General features: G+C 37.2%; 1 protein-coding gene across 8 annotated transcripts in view; it reads right to left on the reverse strand.

Moving 5' to 3' along the window:
* The window catches only part of LOC122296009, a 29291-nt gene that overhangs the window by 1891 nt on the left and 5818 nt on the right, over positions 1-21582 (reverse strand). For 4 of the 8 annotated variants that reach the window (XM_043105374.1, XM_043105370.1, XM_043105373.1 and 1 more), the window contains exons 8-18: positions 17540-17581; positions 11512-11607; positions 11230-11417; positions 6279-6568; positions 6073-6194; positions 5926-5968; positions 5744-5835; positions 5351-5399; positions 4245-4342; positions 3992-4111; positions 2360-2460 (exon numbers count right to left, since the gene is read on the reverse strand). In XM_043105374.1, the coding sequence (XP_042961308.1) occupies positions 2360-2460; positions 3992-4111; positions 4245-4342; positions 5351-5399; positions 5744-5835; positions 5926-5968; positions 6073-6194; positions 6279-6568; positions 11230-11417; positions 11512-11607; positions 17540-17581 (1241 nt within the window). Of the gene's footprint in view, positions 1-2359; positions 2461-3991; positions 4112-4244; positions 4343-5350; positions 5400-5743; positions 5836-5925; positions 5969-6072; positions 6195-6278; positions 6569-11229; positions 11418-11511; positions 11608-17539; positions 17582-21582 lie in introns of those variants that run through there. The other 4 variants (XM_043105372.1, XM_043105375.1, XM_043105371.1 and 1 more) reach the window with 3 other exon arrangements.

A 21582-nucleotide genomic window follows, 5' to 3' on the forward strand; every position in this document is an offset into this window, starting at 1 on the left:
AGAAGACAACAATTAAAAATTATTATAAATATAAACTATCAAAGTAAGTTTAAAGAAAAAAAAAAAAAAATGCTGCACCAGGTTGGGAAGCAAAGCTTATAAAAATTTAGATTCATGATATCCACCCAATAACTTAATTTGGAGCTATTCTCAGGAATTCGAGAGGGAGAGAAAGGGAGGGGGGGGGGGGGGGGGGGGGGGGGGGGGGGGGGGTGATGATGGGGAGATAGGAGAGTTGGGTGGGCCCATTACACAGGCTGGGTAGGTGTATATTTACCTGCCTGCCGAATATATTAATATATATGAGATATAAATTGAAGTTTTTAACTGAATCATCCTCATTTTTTATCTCTCTCTCTCTCTCTCTCTCTCTCTCTCTCTCTCTCTCATTTCATTTGATTCTTCAGCCTGAAGCAAGCCCCCTCAGCCACGCAATGTCATTTACAGCCCTCAGCCATGCAACACATGAACACATCGCCTCAGTGTCTCCTCCATTTCTCTCTGGTTTACAACCCTTAACCACAGCTCATCGACCTCAGCTGTTTACAGCCTTAAGTATGTGACTGTCTGTTTCTAACTCTGCCTTCGTGTCTCGGTCTCAGTCTCAGTCTCTTTGTTTCCTTTCTCTCTCTATCTAGAGGATCTCAAGCTCTCCACTGAGAGAATGCAGCATCTCACTCTCTGTCTCAGCCACCATTTCAACTTCTTGATCTCATTTTCTGTCTCGGTCTTGCCTTGCCCTTAGTTGGATTTAAAATTTTTGTGGGTTTGGAGTTCGAATTGAAATGTGTGTGTCTACTGTCTTCTCTTTTAGATCTAGTTTAGAGTTGCAATTCTGAAGCCCTCATTCAATTTAGGGGTCAAATGAAACCCTAATTGGATTTAGGGCTTCTGAACCCCTAATCAATTACAGTTTCACTAAGGGGCGGGGGCCTCCCAATCCGCCAGCATTCAACGGATACAGGTGGGCATGGGTTGCTACTCACTGATTTAGGGCGGGTAGCAGCCCTAAATGACAATGACTGTAGAAAGATAAGCTAAAAATTGGAGAGGTATGAAGAAAGATTCTCACTCAGAGAGAAGATGAGGATGATTTCTGCCCTAGCTCCATGAAGCCTGGAAGAGGACTAAACCTAATCGTATGCATGGTTTAACATAAGTGTACCCAAGTTTCTATGTCGCTTAAAGAGTATTATTTTAAACCCCCTTTTCGCATGCTTTACTATAGCATATTTTGACTAATCAGAAATACTAATATCTGCGAGCCACTCACATATTCAAGTAGGATTTCTATTACTATGGAAATTTCCTATGGATAGGTATAGGACATGGATACATTTGAGATCAACGCAATTAATTATACATACAATGAAATCAAACAAAAACAGAAAAACACCTTGAAAAGAAATTTTAGAAGGGAAATAAAAACTTGAGTGTTTTGTGCATGACGACCAAAACTTTCCTCTCAAAAACACAGCAACTGATTAGCGTAAAAGAAAGACAGCACTGGCATGCAACAAGCGATGCTTGAGTGCATGGAGCTCTTAATCTGAAACTGGATATAAAATATCCTGCCTTCTTTGCGTCTTTCCTAGGGGCTATGCTATTTTGTGACCCAGTGTTTTAGAAAGCTGTCATGCTCAAAACATCAGGAACGTGGACATTAAAGGGCAAGGGATTACGATGGTGTATAAGCTGATATAAGATTAAGGTGTCCTAAGTGATGGATTTTTCATAGATTTGGGCTGTTGATGTGTCTTTAATTTTTTTATGGGTAATTTATGATGGAGCCAAATCATGCAATTTTTTAAAAATAAAAACTGTAACTTTATTAATAGAAAAATACAGCTAGTCACAACCCATGCCATATGTGACATCAGTCTAAATTCATACCTCGTTTCATGCTTATTTGAATTCAGAAGAAAAAATAAAAAGAGAAAAAAAAAAAATTAAAACCTAGCACATATGATGTTTTGTTGGGCCTAGCCCACCTGCTGTACAAAAAATACTTACTGTAAAAGGGGCATTAATTTTAACCCTTCCTTTTCTTAGCTGTAATATACCATCAAACTTTTTATGCTTGTTAGTTACCTTTCAATTCAAAAGCTTTTAAACATAAACAAAATTAATTTATCCTGATGTCCTTACCATATTGTAGTCACAGTTTTCATTGCACCTATATTGTGTCGCATGCTGGTATTGGTAATTAGTTTGGTAATTAGCTTCTATCAACATTAATTGGTCTATAATAATTTTCTTTCAGTGGGAATCACCACCACATACAGTAGGCTGCACAAATAAGGAACATAGTACAACAAGTTCATTTTAATTTTTGCTTTGAGAAGCACTACTTGCATACCCGCTAACATCATTCGAGTTGTTATCAGCTCGTAAGATTTGCTCAACACCACCAGAGCCAGTTATTAAAAATTCTGTAGGATGTCCATAGGGAATTGTAACCTGCAAAAAGCAAAATAGAAGAAACTGAAATCAAGAACTACCAGAAACTTTATTTTGAGTAGATTTAGTTTATATTTATAGTTGGCACCCTATTAGAGATCCCGATGGATCCAAAGACCAGTGACATCATGACGATATAGTCAGCAAATTAATCAGTGTCAAAATCTTATATTATATGTCAAAAATCCAAAAATCCTAACATTATCAACAAATCAAGGTATCTTGTTCCCTTCAATACCACATACGCATCTAAATGCTCGCATTTATGTCTATGCATGGTTGGATCTGGTTATGTGTTACGTACCAGAGCATAAGTTCAATGCAGGGCATGTAAGCCCTGCTTTTTATAGTCCCATAAAAATCATAGCTGAACACTGATTCATGAAGGAATACAAACCAGCTATACATGCAAAGAATAACCAACAACCTAAATTAGTGTTGATTTTTATGAAGTAGGTCTCACATGAAGTGCACTTCCAACAAAATCAAGAAATTTCCAGTTTCATAGTAATGTTTTGCCGCTTCCCTCCACAGGGTATGAGAAATGTAATTTTTTTTATAAGTAACATTTTTATTAATAGAAATCCAGGCGAAACCCAAGTACACAGGGCGTATACGAAGAAGACACCTATTTGAGAAGAAAAAGACATAGATACAAGGAAATCATAAACATTGAGCCCATTGAAATTTATAGCCTTGTCCAAAGAAATAGCATGTTGGAAAAAAGGATCTAAGCTCGTCCAAGGAATATTCCTTATCTTCAGAACATAGATTATTTCTTTCCCTCCAAATACACTACAGAAGCCATATGAAAATCATCTTCTAAATTGCTACAATTTGTGGAACACCATATAGACTCCAGCTGGCGAGGAGAGCAGCTGCCCTCCCAGGCATAACCCATGCAAGTCCCACTGTATTGGAGAAATCATCCCACAGACCTCTGGCAACCTCACAATGAAGCAACAAAAAGTCCACTGTTCACTTAAAATAATCTGCCATTTTTGTAGGTTGTCCATGACCAATATCTTCCCCAAGAAAGATGGCCAGAAAAAAAAAAAAAAAAAAAAAAAAGCCTTTAAAGGGGACTTGCCCCAAATTTTCTTCCAGGGGAAAGAATTGTTCTCCTGATTGGTGGTGACCTTATAGGAGTCCCCTAATTTTCTTCCAGGGGAAAGAATTGTTCTCTGGATTGGCGGTGACCTTATAGGAGTGAACGGGGAAAACGGAATCCGCAATATCTTATGCAAGAGCCTTATCTCCACGTCAAATATCATGCCAGAAGCTAATCCTGGAACCGTCCCCCACCACAAATCTGGTGTGTCAAGAAAACATCGTCCATCCCTTTCTAATGTTTTTCCACAGGTCAAGAGGATCAGCTCAAGGGAACAACTTTAAATAATGGGTGAGTGCCATAGTGCATAAGGACTAGACTTCTATAAAGCTGAATGAAAGTAGATACTAATACAATTTAAGCCAGCAAAGATCTTCATAAAAATATCAAAATGATTAATTAAGCAAGTAAGAAACATACACTGATGGATGGCGAAAACTTTTCAGTGATTACAACACCATTTGGTCCACTACACTTGACACTGTAACCTTCCCTCTTAACGGCCAATGTAGCTGGTTCCCATATATCAAGGTATCCAGTCTGTAAACAGTTGTTTATAAAAATTGTTTAAGCCATTTCTCAAAATGATCAGTTGAAAAAAAAGGATTTAAGAACTCAATAAACTTATTGGAAACACAAAATGGAAACTTGGGGATTTCCACAGAAGCCATACCGACAAAGATACTTTATATGAAGCATGACCACTATAAAGAGCCTTCTCTATGTGGTTTTGCATTTCAGAATCTGGAAATAAGTCAATAATTGTAACACCTTCAAGTTCAACATATAAAGCATAAAAAAACGATATATAGGGGCTATCTTATTAAATAGAAAACGAAAGGGAACAAAATTCAAAGAAAACATCATGTAGGCTACCCACAACAAAAGAAGCGTCCAAATAAAAGCAAAAGTTTCAAGTCCTATTGTGCATATAGAAACGATTCTCAATTTGGGACAAACTTGACCAAAAACAAAATGTCCCATCTTGGGAAACTTGCAATCGCTGTTGTCTTTTCAAATTGTATACAGTTGCCACCCTTTTGAGAAGCAGAATCAGGAACGATACAAAACACATGAAGGAAGCAAAACCAAATACAACAAGGTAATCACGAAGTCTCATTTGAAGCCCTAGAATGAGGTGCTATTAAGATATTAAGCCCTAGCAGTATCTCGTACATATTCTTGATCATATTAGGAGTGGGGTTTTAATATAAGTGGAAAAACTTACTTATCCAGCTAGAAAATGTTGACAAAAATATTAGGTGATGAAAAACTAACCCAAAACCCTATAATAACAGATGAAATACCTCAAAGTTAGAAAACTTGTTTCCAGAAATCTTAAAAATGCATTTTCTTTTTCTTTTTTCCTTATGATTCAACAATAAAAAAATCTTACATTTCCCGAACATTTTAAAGAAGCAATTCTCCAAAACTTCACAGTTGAATAAAAAAACATGTTATGAAGGAAAGTCTGGCTGTGGGCAATAGGCTTCCAATGAGACAAACAAGTTTCATTAACCAAGCCAAACAAGTGAAAGGGGAATACAAAGCCGGACTCAAATGCATAAGGCAACCAGGATTTCAATATAAATACAAGCGATGCTTCTCCCCCTCCCTACTCCTCTTCCAAAAACCAAAGTTTAAGAAACCAAGAGCAACCCGATAGAAAGAGTCAGGGAAGAAGAATGAAAAGGTAAGCAGAGTTGAAAACATAAGTGAAGGCCATGAAAGGCAAAGTACAAAAAACTCAAACTAGATTCATCAGACGTAAATACTTACCACAAGTGATCTTTTTGTGCGCATTGGCAAAAACCTTTACAAGCTCTCCCTGTATTTACAGAGAGAAAAATGAATTCATATAACTTGGAGGATAATGATTTTATTTAAAATCCAAACAAATTTCACGTACAACTATTAATATCTATCAACTGCAAATAAAATATTAAAAGCCTAATACAAAATTAAATTTTTTTCAACCAAATTACTAAAAAATTTAAGAAGCAAGCCGGATATTAAGTATTTTACTAACTTACAACTTTCTCATATCTTCAAGCCTCAAATCATAATGAGAGCTCAGAACCCAATATTGAGAAGGAATGGTTAAATACACATGCAAAGTAATAGAAATGTGCATAGGACAGGCTGCCCAGCAACTGAGGTATAATTTAATACCTTGCGCTTCCTCTCATCCAGAGGCTGCACTTCAATAGCAAGATATGTATCAACGTCATCGGCAGTGACAAGATAGTTTGGTTGCTTTGCTCCTGTCATCAGAAAATCCATAAGACCCACATTCTACAGGAGCATAGGAATGAAACACAAGAAGAAGCGTTCAAGGAAAATAAAAAGAATACCCTCAATGTAATTGACAGATCCATCTTCCAAGTGCCGTACCCACTTGTAGAGGAAAAATTATCACATTAAATAAATATCAGTATAAAGAATAAATATTCCAAAAAATGAGATGACAGAGATTCAAATCACCGATCCTTGAAATGCACCTCAAAATTACAATTCGTTGTTCCATTAATTGAATATCCGCATGCCTGGAGCTCCTGTCCAGGAAGTGCTTCACCTGAGATTTGAAGTCCATCTATTGCTGGTAATGGATCATCATCTGCAGCTGAATATTGGAAATCTAATAAATTTCAAATAGCCAACAGCAATGCTGAGACAACAGTAGAACTGAAAGCAAAATAAGAGCTACCTTCAGAAAAGGAAGAAGAAGGCTCTTCAAGGACTGCTGGCAGATAAGGAGAATATGAGGAGCCAGATTCGTCGATCGCGGTAGCGTAAGGGGAGTTTCCTGAGCTCCAGTTTGCAGAAGGTTCTCTTTCATGCTGGTTTCCCTCAGATTCTGGGTCATCCATCTCACTGTTACTGACAGGTTCACGAAATGTTACCTGCTTACTGGTGGTTTCTTCACTGTAACGTGCAACATGCGCATCACTTTGAGTAACATCAAGCTGTACAGACATATCATGGGCTGCAGAATTCCTGGTACACAAACAAGACACATCAGGATGACTACACATAAAAGAGAGAAAGAAAAGTGCATATGCAGAACTTGCCCTGCATTAATTAGCAAGAACTGATTATCGGTATATGACCTTGCAAGACATCCAAGAAAGTTACGCTTATTTTTCCAATGTGAACAGAAAGTTAGTTTGGATACATGCAGAATTTTTTTTAAGGTAAAATTAAAACAAAGGCAAGGGATTTAGGGGAAGGGGCAATGAAATATGGAAAGCAAAACCCATCATCTAAATCATCCTTAAGTAAATCTAATATCAATGGAAGAAATTTGTAAACCAACAACCAAGCTAAGGGCCCCATGTACTGAAAAATCCCTCTATAAAAACATAAGAGTGTTTGACCATACACTTCAATCTTGTAACCACGGAGAATATGTATATATTTTTTTAAGTAGCAATCGACTACAAGCTCAGCCAAACCATCACTGGCTACATAAACTGCATAATATCAAAACTAGATGATAGTCAAACACTCCAATCTCGTAACCACAGAGAATATTTTTTTTTTAAGTAGCAATCGACCACAAGCTCAGCCAAACCATCACTGGCTACAGAAACTGCATAATATCAAAACTAGAAAAACTATCATCTTATGTGAAAACCAAGGCAATTCTGAAACTTCAGTGCTTCAAAACAGAATATGTCCAGCAAATCAGCAGTAGAAAAGAAAATGATAAATTAGATACTCTGTTTGTAAGCAAAGATTGTGTCTGTTTAGTGAGAGATCCAAACCTTCTTCACTAGGTCATGCAAACAGTCAAAGGCATCAATCAAACTGAAAATGCATGCCACACATCTTCTAACCGAAATCCTCGCAGATAAGCAATCATAGCATACCTCGATAAAAGCTACATGCAAGAAAAAATTTGACAATAGTTTGGAACTGAGAATCTGAATTCCAGTCCCTATTCCCATAGGTCACCATCCAAACCAATACCTACCTTCATCTATACCCTTTGAACAGTCACTGGAACTGCACAAAAATTAGACAACTAAACAGAAAAATGAAAAAATAAAATATCACACCTACGAAGCTTTATCTAGCACCATGTGGTAAAGCTATTTCCAGAAACTAGCTCCATGTACTTCCATGACTAACCTAATATAACCTTACACGTTATTTTATCTCTGACATAGGGCAAAGCTCTGTGAAGAGTACCTGTCAACTGTGCCATGAACAGCATCCATCAACAATATTTTGCTGTTTGTGATTGTTTAAGGACCTTAGAAAATTACTAGGAATTTCAAAGAAAAACAGAAACGAGAAAAAGATAAAAAAAAAATATAAGCATCACATTCACACGATACTCAAAAGCAATAGTTGCCAGAAATTTGCATAGTCATCTTCTTCATCAAATATAATAAAAAAGGCAAAAATATACTTGCTACCCTCTAATTAACAAGTGTTTTGTAATCTTTATGGGTTGGCTCAAGTGGTAAGGATCTTGGTGTTGGTGGTATGCTCCCTCCAGGTCTAAAGAGAGCATACCACCAAGACCAAGGCCTTTACCAGTTGAGCCAACCCTTAGGGGTTCAGAAAACCAACTTCAATACAAAAAAAAAAAAAAAAAATCTAAAAAACTCAATCTCCAAAGAAGCTTTTCATCAATCATTGGCCTGGATTTCTGTGAGAAAAACACATAATAAAACTTTATAAAACTCCATCTACTCACTTTCACAAACCCCAATAAAAATATATCTCAAAATTTTTGTATCCAAACAATTTCTCATGTTTCCTAACCAATTTCACAAAACCCAATAAAAACGCAACTCAATTTTTTTCCCATAGCTTTTAAAAAATTCTTAAAAACTCTAATAACTAAACACGGTGTAAATTATCCAAAAAATTTCCAAAAACCTAGAAAAGTGTACACATATCCAACACGTATCATCAACAAATTAGTTACTGCTCAAAAGAGCAGTTGCTCAAGTACACAAGGCATATATAACAAAAATGGAAAAAAGAGTAGTAAATCCTGAAAATTAAAAATATAAAAACCAAAGAGCAGCCATCCAATGGTAAATGGTTTTGAAGAACTCTTAAAGAGTTCTGCCATTGTCTTTTCACTATCCTCAAAGTTCCAATCGTCTCTCTCTCTCCATATACACCATAACAAACAACAGGAAATCATCTTCCTTAATGTTGCACTCAATGGAAACTAAGCCTCTATTCGAACATGTCAGTAGATCCACCGCATTGCAAGGCATGACCCAATCTAAGCTGAACAAGCTAAAAAGAGAATATGAAAGAGCACTAGCCACCTCACTATGTAATAAAAGATGAACTACTGTTTCCACACTCTACATCCACGTGCAACACCAATCTATTACAAATAAAGAAAGCCACTTCTAGAGGAGCCTTGCTCTGCCATGTATTCTTTTATGGGAATGGGTTACTCTTATGAGAAGATAACACATCCTATAATAATTTTACTTTGAACACCCCATTCTTTCGAGGGGCCTAGAAAAGCTTGACCTCACGACCCCTTCTCAGCTGAATAGAATACAAGCAACCCTTCATGATATGACCATTAGTCCAAACATATTGACTTGAACTGCAAATTAAAACTTTTTTTCAAGTAAGGCGAGAGTACAGTAAAAGGCATAATTCAAGGCAAGAGCAAGTCGAAGCACAATGGAAATAGGATCCACAAAACAAAGAGGGAAGAATCTCCACCTCCCAGTTGTCACACTAATAAATATACATCCTACATGAGAGAATCACTAGAAAACTATTAGTGGCCCACAACAGAAGCTTCCGTAAAAATGAGAAATGTTGAGCAACTCGAGGGAAGCTGCCTCAAGCGTCCGATCCCTACACCATACATTATATCACATCCATATCTTTGATCCATCTACCAGCACAAATCTAGTAAAGTAAGCAAACTCCCTCCAACCCCACCTGATATTTCTTAACAGACTACCCCACAACCACGTTAGAACTCAAGCAAACATAGTTCACATCCATAACCAATATCCAAATCTTCATTCTTTTTTTTTTTTTTTTTAATATATATAAGAAGATATTTTATTAACCTCTCTATCTCTAGCATAACACCATAGTCGTTTCCCCAAGAGAGCTCAAATTTTTAAACGCGCTAAACTTTGGACCCCAAATCCTCCCAAAGACACCAGAGATCACACCTTAGTCCACTTACCAAATGAAACATAAACTACTCCCCCACACTACCTTCCAAAACCCCATTGTGATTTCTCCAAGTGATTTGCCTGCAAAAACCGCAGGAAAAGGTACAAGAAATAAGTAGGAAAGCTAGACAAATACTCTTAATCTAGGTAATCCTACCGCCATTAGATAGATACTGCCGCTTCCATCCAGTCAATCAATGATTCGTCTTCTCAAGAATCCCATACCAAATAAACTTTGCACTTAAAAGACTTCTCATACATAAAATACCAGCTGGCAATGGAACGCAAGGAAATAATCAAGAGAATTTCATTACTCCCACTGGATTTTCTTACATAATATACAATAACTGAAATATAATTTTTACAAGAAAATCGTCTGTCATTTTGTTCTTGAATCCAAGCCCAGATAACTACAATCCAAAGTACTATTTAGCATAGAGCCAAAAAGGATTTTTACTGCATAGTGCCAACAACTTAGTTAATGACGGGTGTAACAGCACAAAGCGATAATATTTATTCAAATCCATTCTATGAGATAGCTCTTGCCCTAAACATGAATGAGGCTAAGCAATCTTGTGACATCCTAAAGCTTATCACAATACCATAATTTTATGATGCATGGCTTCTAGCCTCTAACAACATTTATGTTTAAAACAAAACTAAGAAAAGCATTTCCTTGGACAATAATCAAAGAAACAGAGAACAGAAGCAATAAAAGAGTGAGTGCTCACAAAAAGCAACAGATGGCAGAAAAAATACACAGTTAAATAGCTTCATTCTTGACACAGCTTTTTATGAGAGAGCTTTGTTTCTTTTACTTAATGAAAAAAGAACGGAAAACATATATGGGCTTATTATGTGTCTAAGCCACCTTGGGAGTTAAAGTATTACTTTTGGTGTGTGCTTAATCGTAATAAGCTTTGTCCACTCCTCTCCGCCTAATTCCATAGCAAAAACATGAACAGATAAGTTCTAGTCATGTTTCTTTCTCCAAATTAAGGTGATTATAACCTGATATCTTATAAACATAAAATAGAAATCATGCTTCTGAATTCTACCCCTCTTCGTATTCATACAATACAAATTGTTACATATTTGACGCAAATTAGGCTTGCATTATTGAATACGATCATATTAGTTCCACTCAAGTTTCTTTTTGGAGATACAGTTGCAAATTTGAGAGTAAAGGTTGCAACAAAAAATGTAGAGAAATAGTCAAATTTGTTTTTTGGAGGTATGCAGAGTCACCTGGTGGTCATAAAGAAAACGGAATGTCAATTTATCCATAAAAATGTGTAGATGCATAGATACCAGTGCAAAAGATTCATAACTCCCTCACGTTAACATGCATTTTGACAAGTCGTACACAAGACCATTTAACATAAGAATCTAATGAAAACAGAACCCACCAACATATTCAGATGGTTGTATGTACATTCAGTTCAAGGTAGCAGTCTCCATTTTGACCAGGCTCACCTGCTTGCAAAAGGTGAATACCTCCCCAAATCATCAGGTTCCAGATTCTTTGCTACAACACCACCCAAACCACTTTGATGGCGACCTGATAGCTCCCAATCTGTGGGTGTATGAACATTAGAAGAAGAAGCCGATATCTTTCCATGGGAATATGCTGGTTGAGGCACTAGTTCAAGCCCCTTTTTGTTCTGAAAAATAAATTACAAAATTGAGAAAATATTTATAACATGTAAAGAGGAATAGCAAAAAGATATAAGAATATATGGAAGTTGTCAATCCTACACCAATGGGGTGAGATAGTGACTGTGGAGCGAAATTCAAGTGGTTCACATCTGGACGCCAGGGTGCTAATTGATATTGCAACTCTTTAAGCTTTGACTGACAAAAAGAAATCAACATGATTATAAGAGAATCAAGAGAAAAGTTGCAAAAGAAAAAAAAAAAATGCACTTGGGCTCTCCCAATAACTAAAAAGTATATCATGCTTCAATCTAACTGGGCTTCGCGGTTGTGGAGGAATTGGTTCGGAAAAAAGAGGAATTCTAGTCGTAAGATAACCAATGAAACCATCGTAGGAATCAAGATCCCATTCCAAAAGAAATATATCATATGTCTGGAGTTTCTTTTTGTATATTATATTATGCTCCGATCCAAAAGGACCATGATTAGGTTGCAGTTGATCATCTTTCTCCAAGGAAGAGGCAAAACATAATCAACTTGAATTCAGGACAGCTATTCGGAATCTTAGTGAAAGATTGCATTGGTTATCTTAAATTAGCTTTTCATGAAAAATAACCAGTTGGAGCAGTTTCTTTAAACAAGTAGCAGGGTCAAGTATTCAATCAAATGATATTAAGCATGCTTACCATCTCTTCTTCTTCTTCTTCTTCCTTTTTTATTTTATTTTATTTTATATATGCGTGGGTGTTTGGCCCAGCTTGCGCACACCTCAACTAATTCCACAGGACCTTGAAGTTAACAGCCACGTAAACTTACAATAGCCCTAATGGGATTCGAACTGGTGACTGTTGGGAAGCAAACCCAAGGCCTGACCAACTAAGCTACCACTTAGGGTTAAACTAACTTACCATCCCTTCTTGAAGAAAAAGTGACCTATTTCTTTGCTGTGCTCAATTTCATATGTGGCAATTTTGCCAAGATCTCTCTTTAGTTAGGGGAAGAATCGCTCGAATCAGATTTTTGAGGAACAACTGATGGAATTGCTCATTGGTGAAGTGCGAATAGAATGCTTGATAAATCAAGGACTGGCTTCCCTGTTGTTTCATGTCCTTAATATAGTACCTTAGACTTCCTTCCAAAATGTTTTTTGAAAAATTATGTCACATATCATTTACAATTTTGACCTTAGACTCGAGAAAGTCAAATGCCTCTGCACGAATATCGTTGTAAGGTGAAACATACAAAAAACGTTCAAGTCAGGGTTCTCTCAACATGGTATGGAACAGTAGATCTTGTAAGCATACTTTGAATTCTAGTACGGGAAAATTTGGGTAACTCCACTTTCTTTCTTTTTTATCAATAAGTAAAATTTGGATAATTCCATTAATCTAAATCATTGCCGGAACAACCTCTCCATCGAGTTCTTTGAACTCCAAATACTAGCTTGTTTTATAAGTAGTAAAGTTTTATTAAGAAAAGTAGAAAAAAGGGGTGAAAACTTTAGCACAAACTATGTACACAATATGAATGCTAAAATAGGAATAGTTTTTTATTTAATAATTGAATATTTTAGTGAAAAAAAAAAAAAAAACTCAAAAAGGCATAGTGCGAGCAAAAGAAGGGATAGTTCTCATCCTCCTATCATAGAACCTCCAAAAAGTAATATATTCAAAAATGCTAAAAAAGGAATAGAGAAGCCGCAATTGTTGTCATCCAATAAAAGCAAAATGAATTTTTTTGTGACTTTAAATGTTCACACCTTTCTCTCTCCTCATGCACCACATAAAACATAAGGGGGAGAGCTTTTGATATCACTTTATTCTGGTATCAATTGAAGGAGCCTTTCCCAAAAGTCAATAATTCCATAACTGGCCCAGGGATCACCCACATAATCCAAACAAAGAGAAGAACAATGGCCATTGTTTCCCAAACAATGGCACAATGCAAAGATGGTCCATGGTCCATGGCACAATGAGTTGCTTCCCTAACGTCAAATAACAAGAATTTAAAAAAATAATAATAATAATTCCAATTTTTCCAGACATCAGCTTGCCAATAACTTCTGCAACATAAATTAACCTCCAAGCATCTCCCCCCTCTCAAGGTCTATACTCCAAAAGGGCTAGTTAATAATGCAATTGCAGCCCCATTATAACCATTATAAAAAAGCAAGGATTTCTCCTTCCCAAGCAATGTAGGGTTCCATACACCACCTACCCTTCTCATTTAAAATGGGGGTATCACACAACTTATTCCTCAACAGAATCCATTCTATCTTAAACAACCAACCATAGGACTAACAAAATATACAAATGGGTGAAAGTTGCCCCAACTCAAGCTCTAAATCCTATATTCAGTACCAAAATCTAGGATAGATTAAACAAAGGGACAGAGGGAAGAATACAACATTTTTCAACCAAGTGGCTAATTTTTTTGATAAGTAAAGTAATTATATTATCAAAAAAGAGGCAAAAGCCTGATACAAAGTTTAGTGACCAGTTCTATGTTTGATTAATGGATATGAGGAATTCATGTAACCCCAATCCATTGAAATCAACCGCTATGGTCCATGTACAAAGTGGCTAATTTAAACCACAGAAACAACACTATCAAATATCTAGTTATGCATTGCACAATATCTTCACATACCATAAACATTAGTGACCAGATTCTACAATTTTACAACCGCCTTTATTCAGAAAAACTCAGCTGGCAGCCTAAACTGGATGGTCTAAGTTCTGATTATTGATGTAAAAGAAACCATGTGGCTAGAAGTTCTTTGAGAGGTTTCCGAGGTGATGAATAAGGACCCAGGCCCTCCAGGTTTCCCTTTGGCCTTCTATCAAACTGCTAGGAGGTTCTTACGATAGATTTTGTTTTTTATCAGTAAATAGGAATTTTATTAAATTAGGTGAAGCCAAGTACATGGGAGATATCCATCACACAATAGATTTATGAAGGTTTTCCATGAGTTCTAGCCCTGAGTCGAGTAAAACGAGGAAAATTTTGCCAAAAACCCCTTGTGCTTTTGGCCATTTGAGATTCGCTCCATGTGCCTTTTTCTTAGGATTAACTTCTTGTGCTTTTAAATTTTTTGGATCAGATCACTCCGACCATTTTCAGTCCAACTCAATTAATAAATGACATGTGTCACACCATGAGCCCACCACGTTAAATATGTTTTCCAAATTTTAAATAAATTTTAATAATTTCCCCATTAAAAAATCAGAAAATAAAAAATAAAAAAATTAGTGGTTTGTCGGAGGGGAGACCTCCCTTCGCCATTGGGCCATGGTGACCACCACGTGGTGGCCACCGGCCTCCCCTCCCACAAATGACTAATTTCTTTTATTTCTCTATTTTTCTATGATGATTTTTTTGATAAAGAATTTATTAATTTTTTTTTTTATTTTAAACTGAATTTTGAAAATAAGAAAAAAAAGTAGTTTGACACGTGGCTAGATCACAAGGTGACATGTGTAATCCGTTAAATGAGATGGATGGAAAATGTGATGGTGGGATCTTATCCAAAAATTTTAATAGCACAAGGATTTAATCCTAAAAGGAAAAAAGCACATGGGGCGAATCTCAAATTGCCAAAAGCACAACTGGCTTATGAACAAACTTCCCTTAAAAAGAAGCCCCAATGCTACTTTTGTCGTCCTTACCCCCAAAGAAAACCGAGGTTGTAGACATTAAGGATTTTTGTCCTCTTAGTTTAGTGGGCCATGTTTATAAAACTATTTCCAAAGTGCTAGCTCGTAATCTAAAATTGGTGTTAGAGAAGATTATTTCAGACTCTATAAGCTTTTGTCAAGGGATGATATATCTTGGACCCAAATCTTATTTGCCAACGAATGCCTTAATGCTAGGATCAAATCAGACCTTCCTTACTCTAGATGTTGAGGAGATGGGTTTTGGTGGGGAATGATGCGAATGGATAGCATCTTGTATCTCCACGGTGTGCTTCTCGGTTTTGATCAACACCCGTAGGCTTTTTCACCGGCTCTTAGGGTAAAGACATGGGGTTCAGTTATCCCCTCTTTTTTGCATTGGGGATGGATGCATTCAATGGAATGCTATTAGCTATTGCGAATGGGGCGCTCTCATCAGGCTTGTCAATTGGGACAAGCAATAATGACGCTTATATCGTCTTCTCCCCTTTTCACAAATAACACTTGATATTGTGTCAATATTTTGTGGTGCTAACTGGGATCATCTTTTTCATTTGCATTTTCTGTTCTTATGCTTTGAAGCTGTGTCAGAATTGAAAATTGACTTGGTAATTCAGAATGTCCTTCTTGGTGCAGTGGATGACGTTGGAGACTTAGCCTGTATGCTTGGTTCTTAGGTGTCATCTTTGCCTATGAAGTATTCAAGTCTTCTACTAGAGGCATCGTTTTAAGGCCACATCCATATGAGATGGTATTATTGACATATATGGAGCATTGTTTGGGTGGTTGAAAGCAGCTAAATCTATTTTTTTTTTTATATAATTAAATAAGTTGCATTAAAATCAAAGAATAGGCAAACATGTTGATCAAGAGTGTTCTTTCTAACTTGCCTACTTGCCATTTCCATCCATCTTGATGTAGCTCATTGTTTTGAGAAGCTTTAGCAGATTATATTCTGGGGGGAAGTTGGTGATGAGTTAAGGCTCAACCTAGATCTCAGTCCAACACTTGTCACCGATCTCATCAGGTCGTTTACAAGTTAGAAACTTGTTTATATTTAACAAAGTTCTTTTGAGTAAATGGTTATAGTTATATGTCATGGAGATAGAGGCTTTGTGGCAAATGGTGGTGGAAGTCAAATATGGAAGCATGTGAGGACGGAAGTGTTCAAATGAGGTTGGTGAGCATTTTGGGGTTAGAGTGTGGAAAAACATTAGAAAGCGTGGAAGGAATTTCTCTCAACTTGTTAGATTTGGGGTGAGTGATGAGTCCTAGATCAGACTTCAATACAATGTGTGGTGTAGGTATCAGCCTTTGAAGACAATTTTTCGAAAGTAGTTTATCATCTTTCGCTGCAAGGCTACAGTTTCAGAGTGGAAAGTCACCTTTATTAGATCACTGCACGATTGGGATGCAGAGTTGCTCTCTTTGTTATTTAATCTTTTGCATTCTCTTAGGTTGAGAAGAGGCAACAAGGACAAATCTGTTGGAGCCCTTCCAAGACGGACTTTTGAGGTTTTTCTCATGCACTAAGCCTCCACGTTGGCTCCTCCATATCCTTGGAAGAGTAATTGGAGAAATAAGGCTCTTTATACTTGTCAGGAAAAAAATAGGCTCTTTCAGGGGTAGCATTTTTGTATGAAGAGAAACTTCAGGAAAGATTTTAGAGTAATGATAGCCACACAACACATTTTCAGAACGCATTTCACAACAATGTTGTAAGATGAGGGTATTTTAGTAAAATGATGTTACTTTTACAAGGCATTCTACAAAAATACCCCTCATTTAAAACATAGTTGTGTAAAGTGTTGTAAGAAATGTTGTGTGTAAATCATTTTCCAAGATTTTAATGTTGGATGGATAACTTGAAAAACGAAGCAAGTTATGGTTACAAATGATGTTGTATGTGTAAGCAGCATGGGTAAAGTACTGAACATGTTTTGCTTCATTATAAAGTGGCTAGGGATGTATGGGATAGAGTAGGTCATGCCCCCAACGAGTTGAGTAGTTGGCTTGTTACTTGTTAGTAAAGTCCATTTGGACGTCATTGCAACTTAGAAGTTTGGAGTGTTCCCTTTGTGATTAAGGTGTAATTAAGGTGGTGAATTTGGAAGAAATGTATGCTTGAACTTTTGAAGATTTCTATAGGACCACAATAGAGTCAAAAGCCATTATGTTCAAATTCGTTTCCAGGTGGCTACTCACAACAGCTCATATTTCTCTAATTTTCAAGAATGTAGGGGCTTTAGTTCTTTTTCTTCTTCCCACTGTTTGGGTGTTTTCTATTGCATACTTTCCACATACTTAGGTTGCACCCCCTGCGCTTTTAATAAGATTGTGTTACTTAGAAAAAGGACATGTTTACCACTCGGCCAAAGAACAAAACCAAATGCAACAAGTTCATACAAGCTCAAGTTGCAAATTAGCCAAAAGGATCTCAAATCTTGTAAATATACCTCAGTAAGAAGGAGCTTCTCCTGCAAATGTTTGAACAAGACCTACAATAAAGCATAAATCACATGGATTAAACATCATGCATGTGAGTATTGACTACAATGAAAGCTTTAGGCACTCTACAAGAAGGAAGAAGAAGAAGAAGAAGAAGAGAGAAGAAAAAAAAGATCAACTTCCATTGATTAAACAGCCTCTATCATGTTCACTAATAAACTTTTTCTTTACTGATGAAAAAATAAAATGTCTATCATCTAATATATCTATAGCAATGAATCTTGCGGTGTCAAAGGGGCAAAAATAGGGTAGACCTAGGTTGATAAATTGTCTACAACAAAATGGTACAATAATGACCAAAAATTACTCAACACACTCAATTAGGGTGCAATCGAAGTTTAATGCTGTAAAAATCAAGCAAGCACTAGTTAATATATTTTTTGATAAGTAATAAAGAATTCTTATTGATGAGGATACAAGCACTAGTTAATTTAAATGAATCAAAGTCCCTTAAAAAATATGGGAGGTGGAGATCCCCAAAGGAAGACATTCAAAACTAAGCATCACTGGAACATAGTTATTAGGGCTCTAATTAGGATTGTGATGAGCTGGGCCAGGTGTTTCTCAATTTAAATGAATCAAATCCCTTGAAAATTGTGAGGTAGAGATTCCCAAAGGAAGACTCATTAAAAGTTAATAAACAGTAAAACAGACTAATCTATGATTCTAATTAGGGTTGTGATAGAACTAAGCCAGGCCAAGTATTAATTAGCCTAGCTTGGCTCGGCTCAGCTCGACAAAAATAATAATAGGCTCGAACTAAAGCCAATTTAAAATGAAAAGTCAAATTGGTCATATATTTCGGGTGGATCATCAGGCAAACTAGTTCCAGTCAAATGAACAACCCAATCTGAAACTAACCAGCACTTTTTTTTTTTTATAAGTAAATGATTGTATTAATGAAATAGGCATAGCCCAAGTAGCTAGTATACAAGAGTCAACACCTATCTAGGAAGACGAAATGAAAATAAGGAAATCATGAAAATCAATAGCTTTGGCCCAAAGAAATAAGGTTCTAATAAAAAATAGTCTAAGCTCTACTAAAGAGCGCTCCTTGTCTTCGAACGTCCAGTCATAATGCTCTTGCCATAAGCACCACAGAATACAAATAGGAAACATCATCCAAACAGCTGTGATTTGTGGAATACCACCTAGATTTGTCCAACTAGCCAGAAATTCAACCACTGTGGCAGGCATAACGCAGGCTAGCTCTAACCATCTGAATACATCTTCCCATAACGCTCTAGCGACCTCACAATGCAGTAGAAGATGATCCACAATCTCACCACTTTTTCTGCACATCCAACACCAGTCAACTATAATTACCCTATGTTCCCGCAGGTTATCCGTTGTCAAAATCTTTCCCAAAGATGCCATCCAAGCAAAGAACGCCGCTTTGGGAGGCACCTTATTTCTCCAAATCCTTCTACAGGAAAAGTGATTTTTCTGCAATTGTGTAAGAGATTAATAGAAAGAACGAACCGAGAATGTACCTTTTCCTGCAAGAACCCACCACATGTCAGAGCCTTAAGGGCTTAGATCAATGGAGTACAAGAGTCTAAAGAAGTCCTCAAAGCTGTCAACTTGGGATGTTGGTCCGCCCTGGTAAGGCTCATATTCCATTGGACTGAGTCACCATCAATCCCCATGAGATCAGCTGCTGAAGCTTCTTTCTCACATGCAAGCCTGAAAACTGAAGGGTATGAATCCTTGAGGGCGCTATCACCACACCATAGGCCATACCAGAATTTGATTCTTTTTTTTTTTTTTTTTGATAAGTAAAAGATAAATATTATTATTAGAAGAAAACAGGCATGGCCCTTGTATACAAGAAGACCAGAATTTGATTCTAGCACCATCTCCTAGCACAAGCCTAGTGTGACGAGTGAAAAACCCCCAGCCTCGTCTAATATGCTTCCAGACACCCACTCCATACGCCCCATGTACCTCCATAGTGCTCCACCTCCCCCCCAAGCTTCCATACTTGAAATCAATCACCAACTTCCATGAAGCTTCTGATTCCATATTATATCGCCGCAACCATTTCCAATAAGGGCCGGATTGAAAACCCTTAAATTTCTAATACCCAACCCACTAGAAGAGATTGAGGAGCATACATTATCCCACTTCACCAGATGGAATTTGAATTCATCCCCAAGTCCACTCCAAAGGAAATCACGATGAAATTCCTCAATATGGATCACCACACTTCTTGGAATTGGAAATAAAGATAAGAAATAAGTTGGTAGATTAAACCGAGTGCTTTGATTAGGTGATCCTTCCACCCTTCGACAAATATAATCTCTTCCAACCTGCCAATCTTCGTTCAATCTTTTCAATTACAGTATCCCATATAGATATAGCACTTGAGGCTTCCCCCAAAGGAAGACCAAAGTAATTCACGGGAAGAGAGAAAACCTTACATCCAAGAGAGCTAGCCAACCTCCGGATATTCAAACATTACCAATTGGAGTCAAGACTGAATTGGCTAAGTTTACTTTCAAACCAGATACAGCTTCAAAATAGAGTAAAAGTTCCCTCAATGCCCAGATTTGGTTTTGTTCTGCCTCACAAAAAATTAGAGTATCATCTACAAACAACAAATGGGAGATGTTAAGGGTACCCATGTTACTATCACCAACCGAAAATCCAGTCGCAAAACCTATTTAACCAAGGCAAAAATCATTCTACTAAGTGCCTCCATGACTATGACAAAAAGGAGTGGGGACAAAGAAGCCCCATGTCTTAGACCATGAGAGCTATTAAAAAAGCCCAACTGGACTGCCATTCACCAAAACTGAGAACTTTGCTATAGATATACAACACCAGATCCGCACCACCATCTTTCCCCAAATCCACACCTCCCAAGTAGATAAAGTAGGAACTCCCAATTGACATGATTGTAAGCGTTCTCCATATCCAACTTCTAAAGGATACCCAAATTGCAGGATTTTAATCTACCATCTAGGCATTCATTGGCAATAAGAATCGAGTCCAAAATTAGTTTTTCCCTAACAAGAACGTTTTAGGGCTACATAATGATCCTCCCCAAAACCTCCCCTAGGCAATTTACAAGCACCTTGGAGATAATCTTGTACACCCCATTCACAAAACTAATGGGCTAATAGTCCTTTACCTCCGAAACCCCAATCTTCTTGAGGATAAGCGCAATGAAAGTGGCATTGAGGCTTTACTCAAATTTTCCTATCGAAAAAAAATTCCTAAAACACCTTCATAAGGTCCTCCTTCACCACATCCCAACATGATTGAAAAATCCCCATAAAAAAATCGTCTAGACCGGGTGCTTTGTCTTTTACCATCCTCCTCACCATGCCATGAATCTCTGTCTCCTTGAAGGGCCTCTCCAGCCAAGACACATGTTGTTGCTCAATGGACTCAAAGACTAATCCATCAAGCTTTCACCTCCACCCCATTGGTTCTATATGCTCTTTGATCACAGGAACCTCCGTACAAACCGCACCATCTATGTTCAACATCTCAATAGTGTTAGTTCTCCTATGGGAATTGGTCACTCTGAAAAAAAAAAAAACTTGCTTCGGTCTCTTTCTTTCAACCACAAAGCACGTGATTTTTGCCACCAAGAGATCTCCTCTAATAAGGTCACCATCTCTAGTTCTAAAATTAACTCTATCTTCCGAGAGAATTCATCTAGAGTAGACCCCGATCCTCATGTACTATAGCTCCTCCAACATGGACTTCTTACGGTCACCGATATCACCAAAGGATTGAGCATTCAAAAGCTTTAAATCATATTTTAAAACTTTAAGCTTGCCCGCCAAAATGAAGCTAGGAGTGCCCTAGAACTAGTAAGAAGACCACCATTGTCTGACCCAATCCACAAAGCCTTCAATTTTTAGTCACATGTTTTCAAATTTAAAATACTTCCTCCCTCCTTGAATGCCACCACAATCTAGTGACATAGGAAAATGATCGGAACAAAGGCAAGGAAGCCTCTTTTGACATAGTTTCT

This window comes from Carya illinoinensis, chromosome 15 (genome assembly GCF_018687715.1).
Source record: "Carya illinoinensis cultivar Pawnee chromosome 15, C.illinoinensisPawnee_v1, whole genome shotgun sequence".
NCBI classification, from domain to species: Eukaryota; Viridiplantae; Streptophyta; class Magnoliopsida; order Fagales; family Juglandaceae; genus Carya; species Carya illinoinensis.